The 23795-nt window shown below is 43.8% G+C and overlaps 2 protein-coding genes across 2 annotated transcripts in view; both read right to left on the minus strand.

The window, feature by feature from the left end:
* The window catches only part of arhgef12a (Rho guanine nucleotide exchange factor (GEF) 12a), a 42141-nt gene extending 26159 nt beyond the window's left edge, over positions 1-15982 (minus strand). The window contains exons 1-5 of the mRNA XM_083696337.1: positions 14580-15982; positions 4887-4907; positions 3883-3977; positions 2773-2835; positions 650-748 (exon numbers count right to left, since the gene is read on the minus strand). Of these exons, the coding sequence (XP_083552463.1) occupies positions 650-748; positions 2773-2835; positions 3883-3977; positions 4887-4907; positions 14580-14611 (310 nt within the window). The 5' untranslated portion in view covers positions 14612-15982. The remainder of the gene's footprint in view (positions 1-649; positions 749-2772; positions 2836-3882; positions 3978-4886; positions 4908-14579) is intronic.
* Positions 15983-16973: 991 nt separating this feature from the next.
* tlcd5a (TLC domain containing 5a) lies at positions 16974-21185 on the minus strand. The gene is made up of 3 exons (XM_083695499.1): positions 21080-21185; positions 19780-19982; positions 16974-19465 (listed from the first exon to the last, which is right to left on the minus strand). The coding sequence occupies exons 2-3, from the start codon at positions 19973-19975 to the stop codon at positions 18933-18935; spliced, it is 729 nt and encodes a 242-aa protein (XP_083551625.1). The 5' UTR covers positions 19976-19982; positions 21080-21185; the 3' UTR covers positions 16974-18932.
* Positions 21186-23795: the final 2610 nt, after the last annotated feature.

The raw sequence follows: 23795 nt of genomic DNA on the forward strand, positions 1-23795 counted from the left end.
AGTCTATCAGCATAAATGACTACGCAGACTGACACTTGAATACATCAAATAATGTAAGTCCAAAGACCGGCGTTATTCATCTTAGCTATGACTAGGCTGTGTGGGATATTGAGAGGTAGCAACATTGCTAAGCACACATCCAGCCTGAGACATTTTGACTCCCTTCATAGTTGCCTTCTTTCTCAGTCTTCATTAATCTACATTCAGAATCTGTCTCTTGTGTGTATGTGTGTGGTGTGGTGTGGTGTGGTGTGATGTGTGTGTGTGTGTGTGCAGCTCACAGTGCATTAACTCTCCTCTGACCTGCTGACAACACACATCAGCCTCTAGAAGGGCCACGCTAAAGCTGCCGGGGGTTGGAACCAGGGCCTGCTACAGAACACAGCTCTCACTGAGCAAGGCAGTAGCTACTACAGCCATTAGAAAAGTACTTAAGGGTAAAACATAGTCAAGCAAAAGATTTACAGTCAAGTGTTCAAGTGCATTGTAGTTCAGTAGCTGTGTCTCTCTGGACTGCTTTTGATATCAGCATCGTCCGCTTTAGTGCAACTACTCACAGCAGTCCAAACTCACTGCATGCGTCTGCCCAGGAGGTGACCTTAGTTCCACTACAGCAGGCGAGGCTCGCCGCGGTGGCGTCACATCTTACCTTCTTTGACGAGCTGAACAAACACTGGGTTGTCTCCACTGACAGTCAGCCCAAAGCCATTGTCATCTTTCTGAATGATTACACATCGCTGGACCAGACCTTGAGAGAGAGAGAGAAAGAGAAAGAGAGAGAGAGAGAGAGAGAGAGAGATTATCTAATAGGGTCTGAGCTGCACTGTAGGCGAACCCAGAGACACCCTGTGCTGTTGTCTTATAGTGATAACTAGGGTGGTGAAGCACTAGGTGAAGGACTAACGTGTTGATTTCAGAGGAGGCTACACCACGGAAGTTATCATTAACTGCCAAGGTTGGAGGGTTAGAGGAACGCATCAGTTCACTTGTGGAGAGATAGTGCAAGAGTGACAAGGAGAATGACAGATAAGAGGAGGCTGTTGTGGCATTAGGGCAGTTACATAAACAGTTACACACAGATAATCTACTAGGAGGCTGTTGTGGCATTAGGGCAGTTACATAAACAGTTACACACAGATAATCTACTAGGAGGCTGTTGTGGCATTAGGGCAGTTACATAAACAGTTACACACAGATAATCCACTAGGAGGCTGTTGTGGCATTAGGGCAGTTACATAAACAGTTACACACAGATAATCCACTAGGAGGCTGTTGTGGCATTAGGGCAGTTACATAAACAGTTACACACAGATAATCCACTAGGAGGCTGTTGTGGCATTAGGGCAGTTACATAAACAGTTACACACAGATAATCTACTAGGAGGCTGTTGTGGCATTAGGGCAGTTACATAAACAGTTACACACAGATAATCTACTAGGAGGCTGTTGTGGCATTAGGGCAGTTACATAAACAGTTACACACAGATAATCTACTAGGAGGCTGTGCTGATAGATTCACTAGACTACATTGAATTTCTTCAAAGCAGAGAGAGACATGAGTAAAAGCTAATCTACCTGACAAATGATTGAACATGACCCACTCTACCTGTGTCTCTCCAATGCACAGCCTCACACTGGCTGTGCTATGCCATTGGCTGGCTAACTGTCTGATTGTCAGAGAGAGATAGAACTGTATCGTCCAGCCAGCACAAGATAGAAAGTTGTCATTGTTATGTTAGCTTAAATATGTTTCCATTAATCTAACAACGTAGATCAATGTTATTCAATCTAAATGGTCTCTATGAAAATATTTATATATATATTTTAAAAAAAAGTATCCGCTTCTATTTTTGCAATTTGAATTACATTTATGAAAAAGTCATACACCAACAATACATTGCAGCTTTACGTCAAGAGGAGAGCAGGTCTGATCACTCGGCAGTTAGTTATAGATGCTCCATCTCGAAGACTATAATCACGATAATAACCCACAATCTCTGCTGTGTGTAATATTAATAGTGAACATACTCATGCTGTGTTGCAATGTCAACAGTGTCAGCCTGACAATCCTGTTTGTTATACGCTGGTAAAGTGATAATAAAAAGAAAAGCTGGTAAAGTGTAATTACAGTTCAGAGAACATCCAAGCAACCTAAAGGGATGGCATTCACCTGCTGGACATCTTGATCAGAGGACTCACAGAGTCAAAGAGATTAGGGCCAGGAACAGAGGATTCAGATCCACTAAAGAAATCGTCTGACCAGCTACTATCCGCCATTTTAATCTCATTGAATGATCTAGCATGGTGTTCCAGAATCTTCATCAACAGATTGATGATCTGTTGATCAGATTGACGTTTGGCAGAATTAAATGGTCAAATACCAATCGGATAAATGTAATTATTTATTTCAAGGCATGTCTTTATTTTTGCTGAACTGTATTGACTGATAACTTGCAGGATATCATGGTAGCCAATGTTTGTGTTAGTTAGACCTAACATGGATGTGAATGTGGATGTGAGGAGCACACAGGGAGAGGTTTGGGCAGGCGAGAGCCCCAAGTTGAGGGAGGGGATGGTTTGGGGGAGGGAAGGCAGAGAAGAGGGGTAGCGAGAGGCTGAGGGTGGTTGGAGCTGGGGAAGCAGGGAAAGGGAGAGGGCTAAAGAGGAGAGAACCAGCACCGGCAGTTAAAGCACCACAACACCAAGAACTCCACAGCAGGCAGTAGCATCAGTAACACCTCCACACCACAGCAGGCAGTAGTAGCATCTTACCACAGGACTCAGGCTTCCCCTCGGCTAGAACACTGCTGCTGCCACTCCTCTGTACCACAACGTCTGTGCCCACCACACCACAGCCCCACGCAGAACAGGGAGAGAACCAGGAAACAGCGAGGGAGAGAACCGGGGCACAACAGGGTAGAACCGAGGTAGAAGACCCAGGCAGAACATAGCAACAGCGCAGAAGAACCAGCGCAGAAGAAAAATTAAAAACAGATGGAGGAAACATGATGGGACAGAAGAATCAAGTCAAAAATGAGCAAAAACAATGGAATGGGATGACAAGAGATTTGATGGCAAATGAAAACAAGATATGTCAGACAAAGTCGTACATTTGAAGTGTCTGGATGACATTTCAAATGGTGACTAGCGAACTAATGGATGCATAGAGCCTACATTATGAAAATGGATTAGCCTATAGCATCCCATGGTTTCATCTCTCACACGCAGTGTCACTGACACCACTGGTCATGACAGTCTTGAAACTAGTGTTAAAAACCATTGGAAGATTTCAAACCATTGATGCTGCTAAACTAAAGCCAAATGTACTATATGACTAAGTTACACAGGGTGTACGTGAAAACAGTGCTGGGATACGTACAGTGTCTGTTAGAAATCGTGCAGCAATAAAGGATGGAGAGTCAGAGGGTGAAAGAAAGACATGTAGAAGTGTCTGCATGCACCAGTGGCCAAGAAAGGATAAGTAAAGACAAACCAGAGCTTCTAAATTAAAGTCTCATCAAGTCTCAATGAAACTAGCTGGATATCAAGGCCACAAAATAGCTGCTCTGAGCATTAATAACGCATTCATTTAATTGCTTGGAGTGCCGTAATCATGATTCTGTCCCTGACAACAGAGGGATAATCAGAGAGATCTCTAGCAGACCTGGTATAGACATGGCGGTCTAGCCTATAGTTCAGAAGCAGACCACACCAGAAGAACAGTGCATATGCTTTACAAGCATAAACCATAGTGAATACACCACCCGTTCACCATCCCATCATACCTTGTGCACCCCAAACCATTTATCAGTGTGTGTTTGTGTTTGTGTGTGTGTGTGTGTGTGTGTGTGTGTGTGTTTGAGGGAGAGAGTTTAAACATACCTGTAGGGTCAAACTCATGTGCTGAGGGAAGTGCTTGTTTGTCACTTTTAGGTTTCTTGTCAGGGGGATGGTCTTTACTGAGAATGCTACTGGTTCTGAAAAGAGAGAAAAGAGAGAGAAACAGCTTTGAAATCATGCACTTTCACATAAACTTCAACATGCCATGTTGAGTATCAAGGACCACATTCACAGTGCTATGAAGAAGATAAAGATATTGCTAGCTTCTACAATACCTATGTGGCCTATTCTGGAATAAAAAGGCACAAGTAAGTCGTTTTCCATACAATGTGACTGTCTGTCTTAGACGCAGGGCCATTAAAAACTGCCATGCATAGTAATACTAAAGGGAATACCGCTGCAACAAAAGGTTCAATTGTTGTCTGAACTGCAGCATGGATGCTGGAGTGAGAGGGCACCCTACAGTGTGAATCATAGTGAGCGTACTTCATAGAGGATCTGAAGAGGCTTAGCTGAGAGCCCTGAGAGCTGGAGAAGAGAAAAGGACTCACTATCTGGCCGTGCTGCAACAGACGGAAGTAAGGCTCTTTTTCAATTCTAAAAAAGATCATCCTAACCACAACCCATACCCTAACCCTATGGGCTAACCATAACCCTCAATTAAGGACAAAGTAGCTAGAATATTCAGCAAAAAAGATTTGAAGATTTGTAATAATTATGAGCCAAATGTGTTCTTTCCAGCATGGCCTTCTTGTGCTGACCCAGTGAAAGGGCTGTCCTCGAAGGGAATGCCACAAGGCAAACCCCAGGCCTGACTATGGCTTCTGTTCTCTGGAGAAGGCAGAGAGGGACCGTGCTAGAAGAGGGAAGCCTTTGTCCCTGTGGCGTGTGTGTGTGTGTCTGAACTTTGATAGCCACTGTGTGGTGGTCCTCCAAAAGACTGCCTCATTTCCTTCACCTAGGCCGTGTGTTTGTGTGTGCATGTGTGTGTAAAAAAAAGTTGACTGGTTGACCATATTGAAAACAAAGATATTACTTAGGCCCACCTGCTTGCTTTCTTGGGAAACCTGCAAGGCAGAAAAGGGGACAGAGTCATAATCAGATTGAAGCAACATTAACGACAACATCGGTGTACAATAAAAAAAGAAAACGATATAGGCCCAGTGTAAGGACCATGATGTAAGGACAAGACATGTAGTGAAGCACCTCTGGAGTGTGGAGAGTGTACTGGTAAACATCATATAATCCTGATGAAAACTACATCAGAGCTTCCTTCAGCACAGCTACAGATTAAAGGCTTTGACTGGGTCAAACATCCTCCCCCTCTCAAGATCTTATCTGATCATGCCTGTCAACAACTACGCACAAACCACTGTCAATACAGCACCATCAGGCTCTCTTCACTGGGAGACAGAAAGCACAGATTACTGTCAGAACAGGATTTAAAAGGTCAAATTCATACTGCATCAATATTGAAAAAGGCAATTTTTCCAGGAAATTATTGATTTGTTGATTGATTGGAAGGTGGCTGAGACGATCACACACTGAAATAATCGATCTTCATGATAAAAAATATAGATCTTTGGAGGGGAGGAAGGTGAGGTGTTAGTTGGGGGGGGGGGGGTTCTGAGCGGAAGGCCAAGATGTAGGTCTTAGGCCCCGGCCACACCAAACCATCATAAAACTGAAGAAAACCCATATGTATGAAATCACTATCCAACTTGATCCGTGGAATTTGGATTTTTTTGTCTGTAAAAACCTGCCAGAATGTATGAAACGGACACGGACAGACCCGTGTCATCTCTGTTGTCCGTCCACGGTTGACTCCCATAGAGAAGCCATTGGCTCAATCCGTAATTAACGGACAGCATAGTTTGGAGTGGCTGGGGCTTTAGACAGTTCTACGGGGAGGGGTAAGAACAGGCTACTGACATCTGCATCAGAGAACCAAGTGTGGAGCAGCAGCCTCCAATAAGAACTCTCCACTGGGCCCATGTGACGTCTGACAACCAAGCCCTGGCCACATTAACTCTCTCTCTAGCGACACTGTGTCCCATTCAGTACAGCCGTGCGGAGCTGAATGGTTCATTTGTAAAATGTTCTGCCACTGTAATAAGTTCCAGAGACATCTTGCTGCTGTAACTCCCTGAAACCCTCTATAGAGGAGAGATGGAAAAGTCAGCAGCTAACAACCTCACTGAGGTTAAACTGAGCAGGATGTGTAATCACAGCCTGTGGATGTGTTGTTCTGCCCCTCTGTGAGTCATAGAAGACGAATGAAAACATGAGATTCACTCTCGGCTTCATGTCTAAAGCAGTGGCCTAGCCTAGGTAGGTAGGTAATACTGTAGATGCCTTTATTAGGCTACATCTAGACTAGGCGTACATATACAGACTCAACTTCCAAAACTGGTTCCATTTTCTCTGCTGTGGGACATGATTCTTGATACATATGCATCATCTTTAGCCTAGGCCTATATTTCTAGCGACTTGCATGTCACTGGTTGTTTTTGCCAAGTCTCTCACTGTACTGTGAGGGGCAGAGCTCTGGGAGAACGTCTAGCCCGAGGTAGCCTGACTAGGGATAATGCTGGAGTCATGAGAGATGTGGACGGGGGTTGCAGGGGGGAAGAGAGATAAGTAGGTGTGCTGGATTCCATTTTTGGATAGACACAAGCATGCTGACATTTCCACCCAGCCAGTCAGCAGGGCAAGATGAAGCTAGTACCCAAATTCAGGTCTATGAGTGCTTTGATTTGTAATTCTGCAGTTGGATAGGAAGCGGAGGTTGAAGATGATAGGTTAAGTAGGAAGGGAAGGAGAGGGCAGAGGAGATGGGTGGAGAGGGAGGGAGGGGCAATAAGGCAGAACCAGGCGGGGCCAAGGCTTGAATGCTCCATTGAGGCTGTGTGTTTTGATGGAAAACTGTGGTGGACTGAGGCAGACTAGGCCAGCAGCAGACCCTGGATCAGAGACACCCCCCAAACACAGGAGGACTGTAGGAACAGAGCTACGTCTGTCTGTGTGAGGGACCTTGTACAGAAGAGTAGGGGGCTGGGAGTCGGAAAACAGGGGAGTGAGAGGAGCGAGCTGAACAGCGGTGCCTCAGAGGAAAACAGTCCAGGTTTCCCCTTTTCCCAAGATGTTGGCCTGCAGTGTAACTGGTAAACAACAGTAAATCTGGGCGTAGGAAAACAGTGGACTGACCCGAGGAACCAGCCAATTTAGTCCTGCTTCCACCACCAACAGTGTGCAGGTCCCATGTGCTGTGAGTGACTGAGGCCAGGGCTCGAACCTGTCTGATCCCAGAGCTAAATGGATGACCCAAGGTCAGCGTCTAGGCCAGCCCAACTTCACCTTCCACGTAAGGTGCAGTGGAAGGTGAAGTTGGGCTGGCCTAGACGCTGACCTTGGGTCAGTTTTTGGGGAAGGTAAACTGATCTAGTTTGACTCATGACCGCACCCAGACTGAATGGATGGTCTCAGAGCTGCTGGCCTTAAATGTTGGGAGAGCACTGACTCATGTCTAGCAGCCCAATATGAGAGAGAAGAGTGCGAACACATGGTGCTTGTATCTCTACACCAGACTACACTGCTATTGTATACACTCTCTCACTGTGGTTGGTCACTACCATGACATCACCTCTTTCCACTCACTTAGAAGTACGCTGTTCCCACACTATACTGTGTTTCAGAAGAACCTTCTGCAGAGAGATTGACTCTCTGGAATAGATAGGTGATTTCACTTGTCCAAACAGAAGAAAAAAAAAAACTTCCAAGAACCATCTTAAGAACTATTGATCACCTACGTCTGACAGTGCTAGAGTGCAGAGATGCAGCACAGTAAAACATTAACAGAAGCGGAAGAAGGTATGATATGCATGCTATCTTATAAACAAGGCCGTTTGGCTAGGTCAAGTTGAGATATGACAGTGTGTCCAAGTCAAGTGGACGTGTGGATTTGGATCCCCTGCCTTCTGTCTGCAATATCTCATGTGGATTAGCGAGGAGATGGGAAGGACGGATAGAGTAAGAGGAGGGAGAGGCATCAAGAGAGAAGAGAAACAGAGATAACTGTACTGGACTAAGTACTGGGCCACGGAGGTGAGGGCGTGAGGCAATACCTATCAGGCAGTTGACACCATATTGACACTATTACCAATAAAGCCTGGCAGTGGTTAGGGTCAATAGTAGTGCACTAAATGGGTTATACTGGGTATTATTTGGGACATAGATAGGCCAGCAGTATGACTACTAGTTCATTGAGGAGTCAGGAGTGTCGAAGGTAGCTGTGTCAGAGCTCAGGCACTAATTTCATCAATGATAGTCCCTTCCCTTTGGTGACATCAGAGCCCTGGTGACAGAGAGACAGGGAGAAAGGTTGAGAGAGAGAGGGATAAAGAGGTTGAGAAAGATAGGGAGAGAGTGTGGCAGCTCAACAGCCACAGCCTGAGGGGGGACACCCACACCAATGCTGTGGCCTTTCTGCCCCAATAAACCCAGTCAGGCTTTGTGACTGAAAGGGCTGAAGAAGAGACGTGTCTGTATTCCTGTAATAGCCTAATGCAAGGAAGGATGGGATAATGACGTGGGACCTAATGTGGGAGTATAAACATGATAACGCCACAGAAAGCTTCAATGTGAAACATTAATATGGGACGACCAGTGATAGCCAATAGTAGGCCAAATTACAACGAAACTAGCCCTACATTTTTATTTTCTAATGTTGAGCGTTGGAACATCCACTCCAGCCGGCCAGGCAGACACTCTCTGCTGCACACTGACTGCCATGCCTACCCCAGAGACTGCATTACATTAAGAGCATCCTCACTCAGGGGGATGCAAAATAAATCACTTCTAAGCGGCCTCTGCAGAGAAGCAGCAAACCACTTTTTTTTTTTTTTCTGTCTCTCTCTCTCTGCAGTAGAAGTGTATTGTACAGGAACAGGTGGGAGCCCATAGAAAATATAGTGTTGATCCTTTCATTCTTAAGTTGGTTTATTTGCTACATAGACCTATTTCTAAATTCTTCTGCATCAGAAAAAAAAAGCTAAATCATTATTAAGCCCATGCAGTCCTCTTATTAAAAATTGCATCATGAGCCCTTCTGAGAGCTGTAATAAATGGCCGAAACATCAATTATAAACACACAATCCTAGGGCATCACGGTACAATACCTAGAGTGGGCCTAGCCACGTAGCCTGTGTCTTGGTTTAGCCTAAACCTCCTGCTAAATGTGAGGACTTGACACAGGCAACACAGCCTTCCTCCATATCCTCTCCATTGTAGCGATCCTGTCTTTGGTGAAGTGAAAGTAATGTTAGGCCCTGCAGCTCTCTCTGTAAATAAAGAGATTGTGATGTGTCTACTGACATCAGCATCACAAAGCTGGATGTTGGACCCAGGCTGCTACCCCACCCCCACCACATCGGCCCTGGGGCATGGCCTGTATCTGAATTTCCCAATCACTCCTTCTCAGCCTTCCTTCTGTCTGTCTGTCTCTCTCTCAACTCCTCCTCTCCTCCTCTCTCTCAACTCCTCCTCTCTTCCTCTCTCTCTCTCAACTTGTCTGTCTGTCTCTCTCTCTCTCTCTCAACTCCTCCTTATGACATGATGAATGACTCACCCATTAGTAGCATATTTCCATCTTACTGCTTTGACTGTTGCCAGGTGTGTCTTAGAGACTGTCAGAGACAGGGGTGGGCCAGGCTGGCACATGAACCACAGGCTGCACACAGCATTATAGGTGTGGTCTGGCCTGGGGCAAACCTTCAAGGTGCAGTAGCCTAGTTGTTCCCCTCAGTGCTGGGGCCGCTGATAGGGAGAGAGCAGTGCTAGGAAGTAGGGAGAAAGCATTGTACAGTGGCAGAGCAGGGGTAAGGACTGTTGTGTGCCTGTCAAAGTGACAGCCAGGTGTGAGGTAAGCCCTCCACAGCTCCTCATTTACACTCTAGTGAGAGTCTGAGTCGCCCTAGGAGCCTCCCAGACAAATAAAGCACTGAGAAATCATTAGGGACAGGCAATGAGTAGAAGAGGGAGAGAGAGATGTAGATTGAGAGATTGAGAGAGAGAGAGAGAGAGAGAGAGAAATACTCCTGTCTGTCTCTCTAGATGAGAAGGAATGACTGAGTGTACGTTCCAATCGGGCAGTTATTTCCTGCGTAGGCCACTGCACAGGGTTTTCAGCTATTTTAAGGGAGATTATAATCTATAGGGAATGAAAACGTACAGTTTGAAGTGACCTGGGCGTAACCATAGGGAACAACAGGTGTATACCCCACAGCAGTCTTTTCAACAGTCATTGGTGGAGCTGAGCGAGGATTGTGGGAAAATGTATAAATTGTCATATTTTCAGTAGGGATGCACCGATAGCACTTTTTCATTGCTGATACTGATTACAAGTATTGGTCAGATAAAAGTATTTTTAAAACAGCTGTATACAAGCTGTGTGTGTGGATTTGCTATGCTTGGCATCATTCTTGTCAATGAACAAAAATAAACACCTGCTCAAGCTGGGAAACGTTAACTTATTGACAAAAAATATACCTTGGAAGGATAATGACTTTGGAGACAGAGAGGCAGCAGGCAGACAGCTGCCTTTGGATTGAGACACAGCCATGGTTGTTATTGTTATCACTGCACCATCATGTCATCTCAGTTGATGACATGCGTGTTTGGCAAGTTTTTACGTCATGGGATTGTCCATTTACTGAACATTCGCCACCTCCGATTCAGCATTTAAGGCCAATATCCGCCCAATACTGAAGCTCAGCATCAGATCGGTGCATCTCTAATTTTCAGTGTGCATAAATATAGGTATTTGTCAAGTCCTATGTAAAGCATTTTCCGCTAGTAATATTCTGATATTAAAGGTGACTTAAATAAATAGGGCTAAAATGTAATGTTAACGTTAGCTGGCTAGCCAACATAACTCAGTTCAGTAGTAGCTAACGTACTAGCTAGCTGTGTAACATCTCATTTAAAATGCTGCCTGTAGTTACTTTGCATACATGTCTGGTGAAGATCTTTTGTTTACATCTCTGTTGTGCGGGTGACTGAAATACATGTCACTTGTGTCAGTTTGATGATGCTGCAGGGCATTCCACACTAATAAATTGTTCTAATCAGTGCATTACATAGTTCCCTGGGCAGATGTACCCTGTGCAGTGTGTACTGAATCAGGATTATAGTTTGGAACACAGCCTGAGAGTGAAGAGGGGAGGAACCACTGGGTTCTACTGGGAACCACATGTTGCATCACTGGTCAATGCCATGATGACTCATCAGGAGAGTGAAAAGCCTGTGACTCAACTTTAATGAGACAACCGCACAACACAACAGTCTGTCCTATAGCTCTGTCTGACTCAGAATCTTTTCCATGCTCCACTACTAAAACATCAGCCATGTGAGCCTACACATAACCTGTTCTGGTAATCAAAATTTCTCAGAGGGAAAATGTAGCCCATTGTGTCCTACATAATATGGCTTGTATGCATTGTATTGTTTGCTACATTAAATCAACTGCTCAACATGTTTACATGTTATTAACAATTGGTGTACGAGGGTCTGTAACCAGTGTGTTAGGTCTAATAACTTAAGTGAAATATGAATCAATAGGGACATTACCACTGCATGTGGATGGAGACACCAAAGCTCATTAGGAGACCTCTCTTTCTACACTGACCCTGGCGTTCTCAGTTCACACCTACTAAAAGAGCTTACTATGCAGGAAATCTGTCCAATCACTACAGCACATCATTGACTGTAGAGAAGCCTAACTACAAGACCAGACAACAAGACAGCAAGACCAGCAGACGTAAGAATGAGGGCCTGATCCAGACCAGCAAACCTAAGGGCGCTTTCACACCTACCTCGTTTGGTGCAGACTTAGAAAACGTTTTGCTCAGTTTGGATCATTTGGACAGGTGTGAACACTCCATCTGAACTTGGGTGCGCAACACACTATCGCCAAAAAAGGGTGGTCTCGGTCCCCTTCCATTCGAACCGCAGTGCGGTTCTTTTCTAGTGTGAACACAATTTGACAAAGGTTCGGACCAATCACAGGAAATAAACTATTTGTGGGTTAACGCTTGGCGGTGTTGTTGATGTTAGCAAAAAAAGAATGCAGGTAACAGACAGCTGTGAAACGAAAGCTAGCAAAAAGACAAAAAGCTGTTAAAAAATTAGTCGGGGGCTCACATGGATTGATGAAGAGGTCAAATGCCTTTTGGAAATATGGGCGGACAACTTCATGAAGGAACAGCTCGAGAAAACACGATACATTCAGCATGTTCCGAATTTTTTTTTAAATTGCCGATACATTCAGCATGTTCATTAACAAGTTGTGCGACAGGGGATTTCATTGAACCGGTGAGCTGTGGCGCTTAAAGGTAAAAAAAACTAAAAAAAAAAGCAACAGTATATCAAGGTGCGCTAGGTCCAAAGGATAAGTGGCAGCTCGTGGCATGAGAAGGACAAGTTCCCTCTGTATGATGACCTGGACAAAATACTAGGGACAAGACCAACAAGTAACCCACCCAACATTATCGAGTAATTTGTGAAGAACCCTCCGGCTCCTACCCAATCATCTCCGCTAATTCATACAGATGACCCAGACAGTGGTGAGTTACCAAATTATTACATCGGCCTACGCCCCTTCATTTACATAAGAATATATAGTTTTGTTTTGGCCTTTTTGTTTTCGTTGTGACTGTGTCCTTTTGATAACCTGGAACATACACAACATCAAGGCTTGCCTTCTCCTGAACCGTCTGTAGATAGCTGTGGGTCTACGATGAACGATGTGAGTGTGAAGCAGTAGAGTAGATCGTTAACAACTCAAAGTTTTGTTGCCGGTAGGAACACCAAAGAAAAAGTAATAGCAACAAAGTCATAATAACAACAAAGTGGTAACACAACGTCAATGCTGTTCCATTGCTTCTTGTTGTGAAGTGTGAGATTTGATATAGTGTGCAATTTGTTTGTTGAAACCCCACTACACTTCTGGCCAATGAGCGATATAGAACTGTGGTGCGCTTGCAGTTGGGCAATGTGAAACGAACCAGACCAAATGAAAAAAATACAATGTAACAACCAAACGAACTTTGAGTCGAACTTTAGCAAACAAACTAGTGTGAAAGTGCCCTAAAAGTGAGGGCCTGGTCCAGACCAGCAGACCTAGAGAAAGGGTCTGGTCAAGACCAACCGACCTAGGACCTTGTCCAGACAAGCAGACCTAAGAGAGGGTCTGGTCAAGACCAGCAGACCTAAGAGTGAGTCTCTGGTCCAGATCTGCAGATCTAAGAAAGAGGGATGGACGCCTGGTCCAGACCAGCAAACCTGGGAGAGAGGGATGGACGCCTGGTCCAGACCAGCAAACCTGGGAGAGAGAGCTGGGGTTCTGGTCCAGACAAGCAAACCTGGGAGAGGGCTGGGGGCCTGGTCCAGACCAGCAAACCTGGGAGAGGGCTGGGGGCCTGGTCCAGACCAGCAAACCTGGGAGAAGGCTGGGGTCCTGGTCCAGACCAGCAAATCTGGGAGAGGGCTGGGGGCCTGGTCCAGACCAGCAAACCTGGGAGAGAGGGATGGACGCCTGGTCCAGACCAGCAAACCTGGGAGAGAGAGCTGGGGTCCTGGTCCAGACAAGCAAACCTGGGAGAGGGCTGGGGGCCTGGTCCAGACCAGCAAACCTGGGAGAGGGCTGGGGGCCTGGTCCAGACCAGCAAACCTGGGAGAAGGCTGGGGTCCTGGTCCAGACCAGCAAATCTGGGAGAGGGCTGGGGGCCTGGTCCAGACCAGCAAACCTGGGAGAGAGAGCTGGGGTCCTGGTCCAGACCAGCAAACCTGGGAGAGAGACCTGGGGTCCTGGTCCAGACCAGCAAACCTGGGAGAGAGCTGGGGGCCTGGTCCAGACCAGCAAACCTGGGAGAGGGCTGGGGTCCTGGTCCAGAGCAGCAAACCTGGGAGAGGGCTGGGGTCCTGGTCCAGAGCAGCAAGCCTGGGAGAGGGCTGGGGGCCTGGTCCAGACCAGCAAATCTGGGAGAGGGCTGGGGGCCTGGTCCAGAGCAGCAAACCTGGGAGAGAGGGCTGGCGGGATCCTGTTCCCATGGAAGGGTATTGTTTATCAGTGATGTCACCACTTCCCGGGAGGGCCTCAGGGGGTGGGGGAAAACGAGGAGATCAGCAAAATGCAATGACAAAGAGCACACTGCACACTGACCGCACAGTCCCAACAAGCTAGCTTGGCATGCAACTTAGTCAAGCCAAATCAAAAACAAAATGCACCTGAGAGAGAGAGCAGCATCCTTTCATTCTTCATGATTTGCACCGTTCATTCTCCAAAACCATCAAATAAACACACCAAACCTAATCAAACAGCTGCACTGAGAAGCATATTGGCCTATTCATCTCGATGCAACGTCTCAGTTTTGAGATCAGATCCTCTGATATTGACACTGCACTGTTGAGAGGTTGCTTGTAACAAGCATTGCATTGTACCGTTTATATTTGTATCATTAGCATATGATAAATAAACTTTCAGATTTCAAAATTGATTTGATTTAAAGTCTCAATAGCATGTCACTCGTTCAGGCCTACATCACATCTGAAGAGGGGGAGGATGAACCAGGTACAGGAGGCATGGTATTGTAAATGACATTGTGATGGGACTGGTGGCATGCATGTTGGTGTGGCGCTGATCAGAGAGGCTAATAGCCTACGTTATGCAAAGGGTCGCTTACCTGTCAGTGATACTGTACTGTGTGTCGCTCATTGGGATTGCGTATTCTAGATTTGCTGCAATTTATATCCAATTAACATTTTCCCAAAAATGTCAAAAACAGTCTCTTTGAAAAATATCCTTCCTTAACATCCGTCTGTGTTGAAGTAAGGCTTTGTTGGAGAAAAATATTGTATTCAATATCTGAATTGAACCGATGCTATTGTACTGCGCAATCCTAAACAATCATACTTATTTTGACTAAGCAAGTATATGAAGATGTACTAGTGACGGTAGCAATTTCTAGAGATAAATCAGAACTTCCAATCACACCTCGTCTTACGTCGTGTGCTGTCGTTTTCGCAGATAGCTAGCCAATGTTAGGGATAATGTTCCTAAACTCGATCTTTTCCCTTGAAAAATTGCTACAGATAGTACTTTCACTCATCCTGCATCTATCTCCACCGTGTACGAATCCTTTGATGCCGGTCAAAAATGGTTCGCATCACACTTGTATTTTTACGCAAAATCGCAACCTAAACACAAGCTAACCTGACCCGTGTCAGATAGCCAGTATTCTGGCTACAGTCACACGCACTAATAGCTAAATGATTTCTCAAGATAATGAAAATCGCGTCATTCCATTTGATGTTCGCAGGCTGTAGATTTGCCTCTATCTGTGGACGAGTCCCTCGTGACCATGAGAATTTCTAAAAACTGACAACCGACTTGAAACCCGTGTAACGAATTAACTAGCTGGCAGCTAACTATAGCAGTAATGTGTAAAGCAATATTCTTAGCTTGATTATAGCAATAACTACACACGTTAATTGTTTTTAAATAGCATATACATTATTTTGCTAAGTAATCCACGATGTACTTTTAATGTGCCCCTCTAAAATAATCTCGTCTAATGTTAGGCTTGCAGTCCAACCAGCAACAAAACAGGGCACTGTCAGCGGAGAACTTTGCTTCGTGTACCCTGACAATCCCAAAGTCAACTCCAATATCCTATTCACTAACGCACGGTTCCCAACAAATCTTAACTGTGTATCATTCAATATGTACAAGAAAGTCTCAATGAGCAAGGCAATAGTTCCAAGTTATATCCGAGTCTCCTTCGATTTGCAAACATCCACAAAACTTGACTAGCAGAGCGGAGCTTTCCTTGACTCCATGTTTCGGGAATTCAGTCGTTTTGAGTTGTTTCTCGGTAGAATTCCCTTGGATGGGTTTAGCGAGCTAGCAGGATAGCATGCAAAAGTGATTATTTCCAAGCTAAACGATTAAAAAAAAAAACTAATCGGTTAAGCAAAGTGAAAGATTGAGCAAAAGTGAAGAGTACACTTTGTTTCAAGAAAAATTGCTGTCTTCTTCTGAAAATGACTTTCAACAATTTCCCCAAATCTCGATAACTACGCCCTGACAAAACAGCTCCTACATTGCTCCTAATTTGCGGCTCTCTACTACTTCCGCCGGGGAGGAAAAGCTTGGTACACTTTCAATAATAATAATAATAATAATAATAATGGTAATAATGATAATAATAACAATAACAACAACAACAATAATAATAATAATAATAATAATAATAATAATACTGTTTATAGTACAAGAGCCACATGACATTATCAGAAGACTATCAATATGGTTATTACTAATATCATGATACCATCTGGTACAATTGCTATACAAAATCTGAATACTTACATTAATTTATACATTATACTACATAATCTACTATTATATTTCATTATGAACAGTAGCTAACTATTTGGTTGAAATGACGTGTAATTTCGGTGGTAATATGTGTTATTTCTGCTGTGGTATTCACACATTTTACATCGGAGTGAGGTTAGGGAAGTGAGGTTAGGCACAAAGTGGAAACTCAGGAGCTAACATTGACAATAAAGTGTTCATGGTGAGGACATTTGTGATGTACACATGCCACCATGTGGACAGATTGAGTTACCCTTACATAGCGTGCAGTATCACTATACCTCTGACTGCAGAGAAGCTCAAGAGCTATAATATAAAATTGGAAATAAAACGTGTGTACAGGCTTTTTTTTGTTATTTTCATGTATGGCTCTTTGCCCAGCACCTACCCAAAAGGAAGTGTGTATGACAACAACGTCACTAACTTGGAAGGTGTCAGAATTAAAGAAATAACAACTCATGTTGTTGTATCAAAGAGTAACACATCAAATGTTTTTGTGAGCCATTGTGCTGTTCGATACAGCATAGTGGGATGCATAATGTCAGAATTTCACTTCTCAGTGACCTTTGTTCCACAAAACAGCACTAAAGGTGTTTTATTCCAACCTATATTCAGAGTATCTTTATAACAAAATTCAAGTCACAAAGGCACATCCTAGCATGATTCTCCCTTCTCACAGACAGAGTTGGATGTAGACATACATACACACTGTACCATTCCATACCTAACTCTGCAACTCATCAAAGGATTTATTATAAAAGTAACAAATTGGAATGGACATACAATATTGGGCACAGAGACCTAGCATCATATTCACACTCTAACATTTTAACATGGTGGTTTACCGGACACAGATTCATCTCAATTGAAGAGGCTTTTTTGTCTAGAAGAAGGCTTTATCTGTGTCCAGGAAACTGGTCAAAATACACTGCACTATCAATCATATAATCATTGTGTAATCATGGATACAGAACTTCACAACTTATACAGTACATATAGATATCCAATCAAACAACAATGGCACTTAGCACAAAGTTACACATCAATATAAATCACTTTGTTCAAAACCTATGCTGTGGCTAAATGAGAAGGCAGCTTTACAAGGTAAATAATATGAAGACAGTGGTATGGCTTTTTACTGAGTTTGATGTTGAATCAGATTCAATAACTCTGTATAAATCTGTAAAATATTGCACAGTGTGTATCTCAGGGACATCTTTCTCATAACATAAGCCATGGAATCTCTTTTAAATGTAAGCAGTGCAAGTTTCCACCTGAACACATTGACGATGTGTTCAGATGGATAAAAGTTGTATTTATACTGAAAATCAATTGCACACAATAAAAGTAATAAAATAAAAGTTCGGCAAAAAAGGAAACAATTTCAGTTAAATTTCACCGTAGTCTTTAGCCGTCTGTACAGTATGTCTGGAAAAAATGAATCAAGCTTTTTAGAAATACGAGAAGGGAGGAAAAAAATCTTCGAGAGAGGGTCTTCTACAGACAGACGAATCACAAGTTTGGGTAGGTGGGGTTCAAAATGACGGAGAATGGAGGAATCATAGGAGGAGGCTCAGAAGAATAACGATAGCTGGATTTCCTGTGCATGCATGTCCCTCCTGTTCTGTCTACAGGACACACAAGCCAAACCGAACAGACGGTTAGCCGGGAGCATGTGTCATTTCACCAGATCTGACTTTGGAGACTAATTTCACTGCCTCTATAAATGCCTAATAAAGGTTTAGCCTCATGTGTGATGATTTGCCAATTTCATCTGGATTGAAGGAAACTGATTTCCTAAGAGTCGGTTTCCTCCCGGATGGAAGGATGAACTATTAGGTTACAGTTCAGTCGATTGTGAAAAACATTTGTTTATCTTATTGGCAGCACTGTGTCTTTGGTTTCAGTTGTTTTTGCTACAGTGGTGCATGTTTCAAGATGTTTTTGCAACACATTTTGTAATAAAAAAATATTATGATCACAAATGTTGAAAGCTTTCAGACAGATGCCACAGAATATTCCCAAAGATTGACTAGACTATTATGTCATACAGTATGAACACTCAAGTCTGCATCCAAGTTTGAGAGCCCAAATCAGGTTCAATAATACACATGTTGAAAGTTTGTATATCTAAAAGAGAAGGTCTTTCCCTTTTCCCAACAAGATTCCATCCGGAGAAAAGCTCCTCTTAGGCATCGTCTACACTTGACACTTAAATCAAACATCTGTTATCCGATCATGTTGACCAGATCACAATCCGATAACAGTAAATGCGTCCACACCTGGTATTAAAAATTAATAAATGCGTCTCTTAATGATGTCCCATGCTCACATTGTGTTAAAATTGTTTATCTCCCCGCTGCATTAAATAGGCTGTATGCATGCGCTTTCAATGGCCAGACGCAAAACAAACTTTATTGCGATAACAGCCATTATGTCTTTATCGTTATCGAGTGAAAAAATAATTGGATAATTATTTATATGATTTTATTGCCCAGCCCTAGTCCTCGTCCACCTTGCGAGGTGGTCAGCCTAATATGAACAATATCAGACACAATGAGCTTTTTGCACGTCCAGACCTGCCATTTAAAAGTGAGCTGTGTGTTTGGATGACCCAGCTCGCATTTAACTGTCAAGTGTAGACAGGGGCCTTAGCTTAGTCTGTCTTCCCCTCGTGTCGGTTGACTGCTGCCAGTCTGTGGTGGTCTCTCCAACGTCTGTACTTGGTCTTACTCTTACGGACAGCAAAGCGGCCAATGTCAACCATGAATACCCAGGACAAGGCATACATAGCAATTCCACCACACTTAATAATGAACCTGGGTGTAGGGGAGGCCAGCTCACAGTATAGCATCCAGCCTCCCACCACTACCCGCATCCATGCAAACAGCATCACAAACAGGATATCCACCGTGTCGCCTAGCAGGCTGTCATACCGGCCTAGCTGCCTGAGGAACCAGCGGGCCTGCAGCAGAGGGTTGGTGATCTCGCTGCCAAAGAGCACGGAGCATGACTCGATACCGGATTCGCCCAGTCCCAGCGTGAGCAGAATACCCAGGATGCTCATGGTGTGGTGAGCCAGCATCACAGGGCCCTCTGTACGGAAATACACACACCAGCCCATGTCGAAGATGAAGTAACCCAGGCTCAGGACCATAGCAGTGATCTGGAGAGGGGTGTTCTTAGTACCTACAAACAAAAATCAACCTGTGTAAATAGGCTTTATGTAACATACCTGTGTAGTAACACTGTAATTACATTGTATTGATATAGTCCTTTAGTAATTGCATTGTAATTTCATGATAATTAAGTTAAATGTCCTGTCCCTATTCCACTTGTGTAAGAACAAAACCCATTAATCTTTGTAGTGATGACATGAGTTCTCCCCCATACAACTGTGAGCAATTGGGTTATAATTATTATTATCTTCATCATCACCACGTTATTAACAATGTAATTAACAAAGTAGCAATGTAGCCTTGTTAATGTGTTGAAACTCTTACCAGGGTGTGTGAAGGGCCAGGGTCCATCCACATAGCCTATGTATCCTGTTATACAGACAGCCAGAACGCCGTGGAGCAGGGTAACCAGACGACAGTTCCACTCATAGCCTCGAGAGCCATTAGTGGAACACAGTATGGTGTAGAGACTGATCCAGCAAGTCACACAGAGGATCACACCAAGAGCCAATGATGTCATCCCTCAGCTAGACACATAGACACGCAAACACAAACAAAACAAGTGATGAAAGACACATAATATGAAACTTGTGAATAGACACACTTAGACTAGCATCACAAATCAAACCAGCTGTCTAAAGGACTTTGTGAAAACTTTACTGCACAATTCTGCCAAATACTTAAATTATGTTAAGTGAAGCGTTATTGGAGATACAGTACATTACCTTCTTATTAAGCCCTGTCCAAATCCAGTATGACTGATCTGATCTCTGCCTGCAGCTGTTGCAGCGTGTTCTGGCTAGTCTCACTGAGTGTCTGTGAGGGGCAGTCTCATGACGATTTCTTGTTGTATTGGGAAATTAAATCAGACCAAACACCCTCCTCGGTACCAAGGAGATTTCACACCCACACACTTCAGGGAATTTCTAAACTAGTTCAAAGGGGCTGGAGTATCTGCCAGAGAAATATCCTACAGCAAGCTGAATAATCCTGCATATCCATTCCATTCACATTTACCTGTGAATTGATTGAGAACACATTATCCTAATAAGAATGTGCAAATAAGTGATGGGTCTGTCCTCCTTACATAAATGAAGACAACAAGGCCAAGTTACTGTAGAATAACTTGTCTGCTAGTAGGGTATGATGTCAATATGGGTGCATGTCAATAATATACAGGTAATAATATACAACATGTGAGAGCAACAGCTGGGATGCCTACTAGAGAGATGCATCAGCCTATGTATTCAGTAGCTACTTTTGAGAGCCAAGCCTTAATTCTTGTAATGATCGGATGATTAGGATGCAGTAGTAGCAAGGATCAGTAAATCACTGATTGATGGCTAGCTAAATAGCCATATTATCAGAGAGCACCATAGCCATGCCATGAATTCATAAAAGAGAGGTATTGACATACATGAAGATCATGATAATGGAGATGACCAGCTATTTCCTCGGTCGGGTTGAGAATTATGTTTTCAGTTAGCAGGCGGGCTAGCAAGCAAGCAAAAGCCTAGCCCCAAATAGGAACTAACAAAAGCGAAATGTATTATTTTCGTTGCAACCCTTGTTACAACCAATCGGATACTGACGAACAATTAAGGATGCTAGCTACAATCATCACCTTTTATGCGCGTGCACATTCGTGTCACTGGTAGCGAAACTGTCCTTCCATCTTCAGTTCCTTTGTGCCCATTAATATCATCAGCAGCATGCCCCCGGCTCCGGTGACGGTCCCGATTAGTTTATGCTTTGTACCCATGTCCCTATGTACATCATAACAGAGTTAGCCCCAGCTACCGTTATACTATTTCCTATACTACCCACCTTTCAGTGTCACAGTCAGAAACAACACTTTTGGATGCTGCAGATGGCTATCCAACATAAGCGATATTCATAGAGATGATACTGATTAAGACGGTGGAAGCATTCGAAGGTCCATGGTGGAAGCGTGCATCTTCATCTTCCGAGCTGCGGCGACACCTAGTGTTTAGCAAACAATCTGCAAGAGCCCCTAGGTGAAATGAGGCCAATAATGCTCTGACAGCGGCAAGTGTCTAGGGGGCGTTCTTTTACAATGGGCGTTCCCTGACTGTCAAAGTACGCCTCCTATCTATTCGTATCGGCTCCTCGCTAGAGAGGCGCGCGTAATAAAGAAATGATTCGCTCTCTTGACTAGTCTTCATCAATACTGCAGAGCACGAACACCTGAATTACACTGCTAACATAACAGCAAACCCCATATAAACGGGCTAACCACGGGTCGACACAATCAACACATCACAAAGAGGCACCAATCGTAGTCAACAACACTAAACACTAGAAAAATAAGTTCCAGAAGAAACTTTATGGGTTTGCAAAATCTTATTTGGGTAGTAGAGAAAGTTTTAAGGTTTAGACGATAGATTTACGGGGTAGTTTAAAGAAAATGAGATATGAGATTGAGATTAGTCTTGTTATTGTAGCTAAATTATAGTTAGTTAAATATGGTTTGGTTGCTGGTTTGGATGGATGGATGGATGGATGGATGAATGAATGGTTGGTTGGTTGGATCTATGAATAGATAGAGAGACAGACTGACAGACAGACAGATAGATAGATAGATAGATCGATCGACCAGATAAATAGATAGAAGGTTAAATAGATGGATGGGAAGATAGAAATATAGATAGATAGATAGATAGATAGATAGATCGATAGTTAGATGGCAGTGGGTACTGTTTAATGTTGGATTGGATTGTCAAGTTTAAAAGATGAAAGAGGCGTAGCGTTTTGAGTGTGACCATAGCAACAGTAGACTCTTCATTAAAACCACTCTTAACTTGTGACTTAAAAAGCCTAAATAGTGTCAAAAATCTGAATAAATGTTCTTTAACTGTAGTCAATTTGCATATTTAAAGTTGAATTGAGGTGTCAGCTTAAAAGATGAAAAAGAAGATACATTTAGAAATATCCCTATTTGGAGCAAATGGCCATAGGAATTAATAGGATATCAGGCAAATTTGAATACAGCTCAAAAAGTCTAAATGGTATGAAACTGTTTTGGGCATATAAAAGTTGATTTGACGTTAATAGGTAAAGTGGTTTAGGCTTTGCATGCGGTGGTGTGTGTGTGTGTGTGTGTGTGTGTGTGTGTGTGTGTGTGTGTGTGTGTGTGTGTGTCTGTCAGCGCGCATGACTTGTCTGGTCAGGTGCAACACACCTCCCTCAGGTTTCTCTCCCTGGCTCTGTACCACCACACTGTGTCCATTGACGAAGCTCTTCAGAGTGGCAGACACCTCTGTCACCATCTCCTCAGCCACCTTAGTATTGATGACCCTGGTGAGACTCTCTGTAGCCACCTGACTCTCCCCCTGTGCCCCCAGGACACCGCTCAGGGACTGGTGGAAGGACCACTGCACACTACTGAGAAGGTTGTCCTCAGTGATGCCAAAGAACATAGTAATAACATTGGTTGTAGCACGTATGGAGTTGAGCAGTATATTTTAACAGATTAAACAATGCAGCCATGCCCTCTATGGTTTTCGCAAGTCCTCAGGTATTAGACAAGGCTACCCATCCCATGGGGGTGGCTTACTGAACCATTTGTGTTACATGAACATAACCTCTTGAAGAGGAGCAAGGTGTGGACATGCAGGATCCTGTCAGGGATGTCTTGGACACTGGAGACACATTCCTGTAGATCCTGACAAACCAGAGGATGGCAGGGAGGAGAATCTCCAGCAGGTCCTTGGAGACAAACCTGAAGAGCTCCATACACATCTCACAGCCTTAGAGACCCTGAACTCAGCATCCTGGGTCTGGGCCTGGGCATCAGCTGCTTCCTGGCCAGAGCTCACCTGATTGGTCATCTCCACAGAAGAGGAGGGGCTTGTGTGCACAGTATCATTCAAAGTGTGAAGAAGTCTGACAGGTGATTTGAGAATTTGTGATTACAGCTCTGATATGGTGAGTGTCCATAGCAGTGGGAGACTCGCCATATCAGGGCTAGTGATAACAGTGGTTCAACTGAATACTGTAATATGATTCGCAGTGTAGAGAGAGTATGTATCTGTCCTGCATCAGCGTCAGTGGTCAGCTGCTCCACTGGGGTTCTCCCGGCAGTGCTGCTCCTCTTGGTCTGAAACACATGGCAGTCAATCACACTGATAGGCTACTGTATGAATCAATGAAAAATAATGACACTGACAATCAAGGTATTGGAGTGGAGCTTCTACTGTACATGTTAGATCACCAACTGATTTGATATGCATCGTTGAGAGGACGCTTGCAAAGTAAGTATTTCATTGTACAGTTTACAACCTGTATCATGTGCATATGACCAATACAATTTGACTTGA

Source organism: Argentina silus, assembly GCF_951799395.1.
Source record: "Argentina silus genome assembly, chromosome: X".
NCBI lineage: Eukaryota > Metazoa > Chordata > Actinopteri > Argentiniformes > Argentinidae > Argentina > Argentina silus.